The sequence below is a fragment of the Triticum aestivum genome, chromosome 6A (assembly GCF_018294505.1).
Source record: "Triticum aestivum cultivar Chinese Spring chromosome 6A, IWGSC CS RefSeq v2.1, whole genome shotgun sequence".
Lineage (NCBI taxonomy): Eukaryota > Viridiplantae > Streptophyta > Magnoliopsida > Poales > Poaceae > Triticum > Triticum aestivum.
This window is the reverse complement of record NC_057809.1, coordinates 570,716,769-570,727,283: the sequence shown is the minus strand read 5'-3', so window position 1 is coordinate 570,727,283 and position 10,515 is coordinate 570,716,769. Positions and strand designations below refer to the sequence as shown.

At 42.7% G+C, this 10,515-nt stretch overlaps 1 protein-coding gene across 1 annotated transcript; it reads left to right on the top strand.

Annotated features, from left to right (window-relative positions):
* Positions 1-1,277: 1,277 nt before the first annotated feature.
* LOC123128600 (nuclear transcription factor Y subunit A-4) lies at positions 1,278-4,907 on the top strand. Its single transcript, XM_044548638.1, has 5 exons — positions 1,278-1,467; positions 2,265-2,371; positions 2,485-2,553; positions 3,844-4,020; positions 4,216-4,907. The coding sequence occupies exons 1-5, from the start codon at positions 1,425-1,427 to the stop codon at positions 4,582-4,584; spliced, it is 765 nt and encodes a 254-aa protein (XP_044404573.1). The 5' UTR covers positions 1,278-1,424; the 3' UTR covers positions 4,585-4,907.
* Positions 4,908-10,515: the final 5,608 nt, after the last annotated feature.

The following is a 10,515-nucleotide window of genomic DNA, read 5'->3' as shown; positions in this document are numbered from 1 at the left end:
CTTCTTGCTATGGGTACAAGGGCTTGGACCACTTCTCTTTCTTTTTTGTGCAAAAGGGTTTTTAGGTGACGGCTATATAGTATTTCATTGACAGTAGTATGTGGCATATATATTCGACAAAATGATTTTGTCAAGCAAGTAGTATGTGGTATGATTCAGACAGCCGTGTAAGTAAAGATATGCACATTTCATTTTCTAATTTGCGACGAATTAACTATGCAAAATATTAAAGCTGACATCGTGTCAAGTGTTTTCTATATGATGTATGGTCCTTGAAGGAGAAGGTCTCACATGGCTTGTCTCTACTACGAGCATTGCACTCATGAAAAAAATACATTGTAAAACCCATTACATTACTATGCTTTAACTTGCATCAAGTTGTGTTGTATCAAATTTCTGTTACTTCTTAAAACAAAACGATAAAAAAAAATATTGTTTTCACAATCGATTGAATCAGGTAATGATAATGTTAGCCTCCGTCATTGCTTTTATGTCAGCTCTCGTAAACAAAAAGTACACTAAACATCAAAATATCTTCACACCACTACGTTGTCACTTGCATCAACTTGCACAGTTATCAATTTACATGTCACTTTATTCTCGAGGAAACCAAAATTCTTTAGCAACAACTAATAAAATCATACATCATCATGATAATGTCTGTCTCTATCACTGTTTAACCGGTCTTCACGAATAACTATGACATTTCTATATAACCAAGAACTGGTCCCCTCCCGGGTTAAACTATAAAACCATTGGGCTCTTCTCCATAAGAAAATATAACTCATACACAACTACAGTAAAAAGTAAACTAAGCAGTAAAAATCTCCACGCCACCTATGTTGTCACTAGCATCAACTTGCACAGTTACAAATTCACCCATTACTTTCCCTCGAGCAAACCAACATCATGTTGCAACAACTATACATGGTCATGATAATGTCTGTCTCTGTCACGGTTAAACCAGGCCTCGCGAATTACAATGATGCAACATATGCTCATAACCTAGAACTAGGAAACACATCGGTTTCCTCCGTGGGTTATACTATAAAACCACTCCCCTTCTCCTCCATACAAAAAAAACCCAGCTCAAACTTGGAATTTGCTGTGGGGGAAGCCAAACCATTTGCAATTTTGTATTGCCAATGTTCTCTCCCACTTGGGCAGCATAATGCAATAGTGCAAATGGCGCACCAGATGCAGACACACGGAGACGCAATAAAATAAGAGCTGAGGGTGTTACTTGGAACAAAGGATAAAAGGGGGAGCCCCAAGTGGGCAAAGGGAGGGAGTGACACGGTCGAGGAGGGGCGTGCGGGGGGCAGAGAGAGGGAGCGCAAAGGGACGGCGGAGGCAAGCTAGTTTCCCGGGGGCGGACGCACCGAGAGAGGGCGGCGGGAGGGAGAAGGAGGCGCGTGGGAGCCATGCTTCTCCCCTCTTCTTCGTCTTCCGCCTACGACCCCAAAGGTTTTCCCATCTACCTCTAGGTCTTTCCGATCGTTCCGCCCCCCGGTAGCGGTTATCCTTTGCTGGTAGCTTGCCTGTGGATTGCTTCTCGCCTCCTGCGTCGTCTTGCTAGATATTTTCGTGGTCAGAACGTGAATCTTTCTCCCGTGGTTCTTGGCTGGGAGAATCTTGCATGATATTTATGGATTTGGTTTGCATGTCAGCCGGTGGGCATGGATGCAGTTGACTGGTCTTGAGGATCTCCCACTCTCACACAGTTGCTCTTTTAATTTGATGGCGTGTGGATTATGGGATGGTGGATTTGGGCTGGGAGCTGTTCTTGACTTTTGGCCTTGAGCAGCTCCTTGTCTACATGCATGTTCTTGGGAATTGGGATGCCATCATCGCCATTAATTATCGGTTGGCCGGCAAATAATTGACCCCTTGCGTTTTGTTTACTAGAGGTAGCAGAAACAGTTAACAACCTTGCCCCGTACCTACGCCCTGCGCTAGTTCCTCTGTTTGTGTTAATTTGGCCTTGTTATTTCACTAACCATAGTTTAATAGTATAGCTTCCTACAAGAAATTGCATGCGCTAGCTGTTCCTGATGACACTTGGTGAGAGCTGATAAAGACATGAACAGACAGCATTGTGATGTCGTTCTCGACCTTCAGTTGGTTAGCATCAGAAATATCAACCTAGTAAATAATCTGGTTGATAACTCGATTTATCTGGTCTGAGTGTGTAGGGCCGTAACTGTTGATTCATTTGGTTATCTTTCATTCTGCAATAATACAGCGTCCCATTCTTTCATCAGGTGACTCCTTTGGGAAATCGGTTGACGATCATATGAGGTCAACTTTGACTTTTGGTGATAAGCATTCTGTATATGCAGGTCAAAACACTGACTATGGCCACCCAATGGTAAGCTCTTAGGACGAACTGAACTTCGTTTAGGATACACAAAAAAGAGATTCAGTCCTCTTTCTTTGATTCCGGGGTGTGTGACTGATAACATATTTCCACATATCATTCAGGCTTGCATTTCATACCCGTTCAACGATTCTGGTTCTGGAGTTTGGGCGGCCTATGGGTCACGGGCTATGGTATGTCTTTCAAATATGTTTTTTGCACGCTATCAAATTGTCAACTCCGACTATATTTTAATTCATCACTGAGGGAGGTTATAAACCTATAGCATTTTAATCAACGCATATAATAATCTGAATACACGCTGAGTGGATTCGCTTATCATTCTTTCAACAGTCCATCTTGCAATGATATCATGTATGTAGAAGGTTAAAATGGGTTAGTAGTTTGCATTTTTTTTTGATATAAAAGTTTTCAAGTAGAGACGGCCTGGTTTAAACTTAACATAATCTGCTCATATAACATAAGAGGTGGGGACCACACTCTCCCCCGGTGATTCCTCGCAAAAATCATCTTAACACAAACATGAATGGGTGTTAAATCACCAGTATACCATGAACTCTAATGGCAGGTTTTATTTGTAAGCAAGATACTAATGAGAATGCACTAAAATTTTCCATTTACATTAACTTGTATTTTTCCCTTGATAAAACAGCTGTTTTATGGTTATGAGCAATTACAGTGGTTAGGAAAATGTGCTGGTGGTTTTGATTCTTGAATTCTTTATTGATCACTATTTTCTAGTAGGCCGTGATGAGAATATCGTGTTATGGCCTATATCATTTGTTTGCATGAACCAGATTTCATTTCTATCTCATCCACATACCCACTAGTTTTATATACCCAGTCCTCCGTTGCCTCCGGCTGTTCTTCCTTATGCGTTAAAGAATATCATGTATTTCTGATTTGCTTGAACTCTCGTGGCTTTGTAAAGGCTCTGTGCTTCTAGTTATGTAGAGGTCGGATGTATGTGGTACCAGCTTGTAGGTAATTCCTAGGTTTTCAGAGCAGTGGTAATTGCTCTGGAAGGCTGGTTGGTGCTTCCTGCTCCAAACCTTGCTTTCGTAATCACATATCTATCAATCTATGGCTGCACCAGTAGTGTACCTGCAACTCCCTGAGACGCATGTGGCGTCCTGTTAGGCACTAGTTATAGTTAGAGAAAGTAAGTGACCTGTCCTGCTCTTGTATAGTGATCAGCCAGATCTGCATATATTGCTGCTGCGGTTCTGTTATTGCAATCATGTACAGCCTGAGACCAATAGTACTTGTGCAGTGTTACCTTGTCATACGGTACGGAAGATGCCTTCAACCATTTTCCTAGGTTGGTACTATATCAGCAGCTAGACAGGCAAAGTGAATCGGCAAGGCCATATGTAAATCATAATTATTGGCACTACATGAGGCATTCCTATGTACATTTTCAATTTTTCATGGATATGACTGACCAGTTGTACATGGAACAGTTCCAGCCCCTCATGGCGGGCGGAGGGGCATCTGCAACGGCAAGAGTTCCATTGCCCGTCGAACTAGCAGCGGATGAGCCCATATTTGTCAATCCCAAACAATATAATGGGATTCTCCGGCGAAGGCAGCTGCGCGCTAAGTTAGAGGCCCAGAATAAACTCACCAAAAACAGAAAGGTTCTTGTCGCTTGTCCTTTGTTTACTTTGCCATTGTTAATTAATATTTCTTGCCCCTCGCAACTTATAAGAAGCTCATATAGTGCCTATGGTTATGTGAAATGAAAACTTTTGTATTTCTAGAAAAATAACATAACATTTGTATCGCTACTCGTTTCTGCTTGGCCTGACTTTGAACGCAATCTCCATCTGCAGCCCTACCTCCACGAGTCGCGCCATCTTCACGCGATGAAGCGGGCAAGAGGTTCCGGGGGACGTTTCCTCAATTCCAAACAGCTGAAGCAGCAGCAGCAGTCTGGCAGTGCCTGCACCAAGGCCATTGCGGATGGCGCGAATTCCCTGGGTTCGACCCATCTACGGCTAGGCAGCGGCGCAGCCGGAGACCGAACCAACTCGGTGTCCAAGGCGATGTCCTCCCAAGAGAACAGCAAGAGAGTCGCCGCCCCGGCTCCCGCCTTCACCATGATTCAAGCGGCGCGCAAAGACGACGACTTCTTCCACCATCACGCCCACCATCTCAGCTTCTCCGGTCATTTTGGCCAGTCAAGCGACCGGTATACGTAATAAGGGGTCCTCCGTGCCCCGGTGTGGTCAGGCAACTCATCCTTGGCTTTATTTCTGGCGTGTTAGGACTTCAGAGATAGTGTATCTCACAGTGCTTTGCAGCCCATAGTTCTCGGCTTGATGTTCGGTATGCAAATGTTGGTGTACTGGTGCGTTGGAACAAAAGTTTGATGTGTTTACATGACGATTGGTCGCGGAACTCATCTTGTGTTCTGCTCGACCCTAATGTGTGTGCTCACATGTGAATTCCATAAATGCCGTGTAATCATAAAATTTCAGCAGTTGTGTATACGGTGAATGTGATGTGCCACGACGCCTCTTCACGCAGCTGCCTCCTGTCGGCTCCACCGTTGGTCCACCTCGTCTCCTTTAGGGCCATGTACCGGCCCTTGCCCGCGGAAGGGCTTTGTTTTAGATGTTTCAGTTGTGTTTGAGTTTGTATCTTGCCCAGGAAGAGTAGATGGTGACGGCTCCTTAAAAATGAAATAAAGTTCTCCCCGTCTAGCCCCCGTCCCGATGTTGCGTTTAGCATCATAAATGAGTGTGGAGGTTGTCTCGGGTGGATCTGTCTTTAGTGGATTTGCTCGGATTTCGTCCTTGATCATCTACGTTTATGTGTTTTCAGTTTGGATCCTTCCGATCTATGCCACTCTTCATCGGCGACAGTGATGCGCTTGTTATATGGGGTCTTAACACGATGACTTTTCGACTGTCTACTATAGCAAGTTTTGTCCGGTTCCAGCAAGGGAGGGGCGATGATGGCAGCGCACCGTGGCTTGCTTTAGTGTTTGTAGTCGTCGCTAGGTGGTCTACGAATTTGGATGTACATTTTATTATTTATGATGTTCGTTGTACTATCATGATTGAAGATAAATAGATCGAAAGCTTTTTTGAAAAAATATAAATACATTAAATGTATGTGCCGACGAGTAATATTGCTGCAAGCTGCAAGCAATGATGGGTACATTGACTAGTTCTAGCTTGTAGTCTAGTAAGTTATTATAAGGGTTGTGCGTGCTTTGCTGTGTTGTTTCCTTTGTGAGGATTTGCTTTGGTGCCTGAGAAAGATGAGGATGTACTTTTTTTTTCCTTTTTATAATGCATTGTTTTGGTGGGCCTTTTCTAGAGGTGTGATTTTGTGTTATCTGCCAATCAACCCATATATATGTGGGAAAATTTCTTATGCTGACGATCACATGTACAGTATTGGTACTACAGTGCAAGGTTTTGGTTACCGGTCGAAATTTCAAGATTTTCTATGGTTACCGCGTATTTCCGTGCCCCTGGGTAAATCCCCGTACCAAGTAAAAATACCAGTATTTTGATTTTTTTTGAATTTAATCACTCAATTTATACTAAAGTATGTAGGATCTAATTAATGCCATGAGAGTTGGTTCTCGCGTGTTGGGTAGCAACCTAGTTCCTGTTCTGAGAGGTCTCTGGTTCAAATGTTCGTTCATTCACTTATTTGAATTCAAAATTCAACTATAAAATTCGTTCGAAATATTCTTGGTATTTCTTGGTATTTCTCGGTAACCGTGGTAACCGCGTTTATCAGCCCCCCTCGGTAAAAATGTCTTATTCGATAACCAAAACCTTGCTACAGTGTCGCATGTTGATGATTATTTTTTGCCAGGCGATGAGAGGTTGCACGTGACTCATGTGCTTTTATAGGCTGGTTGTTGCTGATTGATTTGACAAATCAATGACTCGGTCAAAATCATGAACCAAATTTGAGATTGGACACGTTAATCAAAATCATTGACCCGGTCTAAATTATGAACCAGACCTGAAATTGAACACCTCAATGGAATAAAAACTATGAACCAAACCCAAAATAACCTCAATAAAAATCGTTGAACCAGTCAAAATCGTGAGTCTTACCCAAAATGGAACACCTCAATTGAATGATAAACCTTCAAAATAGGGAGCATAATGTATTTATATATGTACTCATCGTTGTAGCAAAACGTGAGTAAGGGCATGTTTAGTTGCCTTTGGCTCTCCCAAACAGGCCAACTGGATGCAAGAAAATCTATTTGGTTGCGTATAGGAGAGCCTGGCCAACACGAGCATGAAGATTAAAGTGTACCAAAGGCTGACTCGCTATGAATGCTCGAATTGACCGTTTGCAGCTAGCTAGGCTGAATCAGTGGCGTGCATGATGATGCAGGGGCAATCTACATGGAGATGGCAGGAAACCAAAATCCCCCCCCCCCCACCACCTTTTACTCGCTCACCTCTAACAGAAGAACAAATCAAATCTTAGTTCTTCGCACTGGTGACATCAGCGATTCAGATCTGCGGATGCATGGACGGCAGGGAGTTAAATCTCCGGAACAAGGACTTGCTTGTCCCCTTCGTCTCCGTCTCCATCTAGTTTGCCTCATCTCCGGCATGGGCGAGTTATCGGTTGCAATGGAGGTAAGTAGCATACCACCACCCTCCTCCGTTAGGCAGGTTCTAGGATTGGTTTCGCCAGTACTTTCTGCAACAACGATTTGACTAGGGCGAATAGATGAAGCTGGTAGTTCAGGCATCGACACTCATAGATGTGATTCAGGCATGAGGTATTTTGATCCACAAGAGAGCGATTCGTCACATTGAACGTGGCCTGTATCATCTATTGTTAGCCTGGGACAAAGAGAGGATGTTTAATCTAAAACACATCTATATGGGCTACGATGAGAGGTCGTGAACATGCTGCAAATGTGAAGATCACATTTTGCCAAGCTTGTTGACACATTTAGGGAAAGAGGACGGGTTGCTACAAAATAGTATCCACACCACTCTGGAAGAGAAAGTAGTAATGTTCCTTCACGTAGTGGGTTATAACCAAAGGTTTAGAGTGATTAACAACACGTTTGTGAGTCTAGTGGGGCAATTTACAAGTATTTCAAGCATGGAAAACAAAAAGGAAACGTTGTATGGAAAACAAAAAAAAAATGTACGCACACGTAAAATCTATCCATGGAGATGCATAGCTACAAGAGGAGGAGAGCATCTACATACCCTTGTAGATCGCTAAGCGGAAGCGTTTATCAACGCGGTTGATGTAGTCGTACACCTTCTCGATTCGTTCCGATCAAGAACCGAACGTATGGAACCTCCGCGTTGAGCACACATTCAGGTCGATGACGTCCTCACCTTCTTGATCCGGCAAAAGGAGCGAAGTAGTAGATGAGTTTCGGAAGCACGACGGCGTGGTGACGGTGGTGGTGAAACTATTTCCGCAGAGCTTCGCCAAGCACAATGGATTTAGAGCGGAGGATGAACTAGAGGGAGGAGATTAGAACCACACAGGGCTTCTAATTATGAGGATTAGATATAGCTAGGGCTAGCTCTAATTAGTCAATTAGTACCAACTAGAGGAGGCTAAAAAACTTATGTTCTAGGGTCTAGCCCTGCTCCTCTATTTATATGTTGAGCCCTAGGGTCGTTACTTGGGGAGATGGCCTCCCCAAAGTTGGTTTGGAACGCAAGGAAGAGTCCTTCTCGGATTCCAGCACCAGACGCCAGGGTCCCTGGCGTCTGGTCCCCGATCTCCGCAAAACTTCCTTTTACACCGACCTAAAGCCCCATGCGCCTTACCCCTTGGCCCAACTATCATCCTATATATCAAGAATTACCTTCGGGCCTTCCAGAGCTCCTCGTCATGTCTATGATCTCATCCGGGACTCCGAACAACATTCGATCACCAACATACATAACTCATATAATACTATAGAGTCAATGAACGTTAAACGTGCGGACCCTATATGTTCGAGAATGATGTAGACATGATCGAGACGCCTCTCCGGTCAATAACCAACAGCAGAACCTGGATGCCCATATTGGTTCCTACATATTCTACCAAGATCTTTATCGGTCGAACCTTTATGACAACATACGTAGTTCTCTTTGTCCATCGGTATGTTACTTGCCCAAGATTCGATGTCGGTATCTCCATACCTAGTTCAATCTCATTACCAGCAGGTCTCTTTACTTGTTCTGTAATACATCATCTTGTGACTAACTCCTTAGTCACTTTGCTTGCAAGATTCTTGTGATGTTGTATTACCGAAAGGGCCCAGAGACACCTTTCCATCATACGGAATGACAACTCCCAATCTTGATCCATGCCAACCCAACATTTACGCCCTCAAACATAAAGAATCATTATGAAATAAATTATGCTATTAGTGCATATTGATGTATAAACTATGAAGATTCAAAGTCACGATAAAAATCATTGGCACCAACCATATTATGTACACTATGGCATTAATTACTATTGGTATCATTCCCATATTTACTTGTGGTTTAATTGCTATATTATTTACTTCTACATTTGTACAAAGTGCAAAGTTTATATTAAGTCTATGCAATAATTGGCACCCTATCAATAAAAAGATACTAATATTATGTATGAATAGACTTGGTCATATATTATCGTATTACTTAGGTATATATTAAAATTTGTATTAAGAATTAGTATTAATTTCGTTCTCTATATATAATCCTTATAAAGCCATGAGCTCTCGGATGAAGATTTAGGCACCATCTCGAGCAGCCATGAGGCTTAGCAGCAAGCTATTATTACTCGCCATTGTACTTGTCCTGTTACCATCAGGTAAGACTAAGCATGATAACATCAGTTTGTCTGGTCAGATAGTTTATTTGGGATGGTAGAACGAATGAACAATCATGACACCATTTAATTTTATTCTTGTGTGTGGCGGTGTATTGTAGAGATTTGTACTTCTAGGGTCATCCCTATGGAGGATGGCCTCTTCACCACGGATTACTCACCATCAACATGCTCACGAATCATTCGCTTTGGCACATGTGATAACAACGGGTGCCGTGACGACTGCAACATGAAACTCAACGGGATTGGCAAATGTGTTGATAAGGGGTGCCAATGCTCATTTCACTGCAGCACTCATCCTTCTCCCATCAAGACAACGTGCAAGTAGCTTATGTTAAATTATATAAATGGACCTAGTATGTATCTAGCATAATTTCTCAATAATTCTCAATTGCCCATTGTAGTGTAATTTGAGCGTATTACTCTTGTATTTTTAATTCTGGGAGAGGTGGATGTGATACAAAGTTATAATAAGATGAAATTTGTCATGCTCTTTCTTTCTTTTGGATTACAAAGATGAACTGTACACACATACACCCACACTCACACCATGACAACCAAATACGCATGACATAAGGCCGCCTTTGGTTTGGAGGAATTTCATCGGAATTCTATAGGATAGGAATTTTGTAGGAAAAATTCCTTTGGAACCCTTTGGTTTGTAGGAATGGATTCCTATTCCTATTGTAGGGTAGGAGTTAGCCCTTCATATTTCAAATAAAAAAATATTAGCCTAGACTCAATGAAAAAAATTCCTAGGCCTCCTTTGGTTCATAGGATAAGAATAACATTGGAAGAGGAAAATCATAGGAAACGAGATGACATGTGAAAGGATAGATACGGTTGACTAGAGGGGGGGGGGGTGAATAGGCAACTAACAATTTTTAGTTTTTCTTTACCAAATTAATCTTAGCATCAGAATAGGTTGTCTAGATACGCAACTAGATGAGCAACCTATATGATGCAACAACAACAAGCACACAAGCAAGCAAGGGATACGATCACAATATAAGCTTGCACAAGTAAAGATAAGAGATAACCAAGAATGGAGCTAGTGGAGATGAGGATGTGTTACCAAAGTTCCTTCCCTTTGAGAGGAAGTACGTCTCCGTTGGAGCAGTGTGGAGGCACAATGCTCCCCAAGAAGCCACTAGGGCCACCTTATTCTCCTCACGCCCTCACACAATGCGAGATGTCGTGATTCCACTATTGGTGCCCTTGGAGGCGGCGAACGAACCTTTACAAATAAGGTTGGGGCAATCTCCACAACTTAATCGGAGGCTCCCAATGACACCACGAAG

What these genes read in the sequence shown, in the direction of transcription:
- LOC123128600 (XM_044548638.1), top strand. Translation starts at nt 1,425, where the DNA reads ATGCTTCTCCCCTCTTCTTCGTCTTCCGCCTACGACCCCAAAG. An exon ending in TTCCGCCTACGACCCCAAAG is followed by an intron (nt 1,468 to 2,264) that starts GTTTTCCCATCT and finishes TTCTTTCATCAG; the next exon opens with GTGACTCCTTTGGGAAATCG. An exon ending in CTGACTATGGCCACCCAATG is followed by an intron (nt 2,372 to 2,484) that starts GTAAGCTCTTAG and finishes CATATCATTCAG; the next exon opens with GCTTGCATTTCATACCCGTT.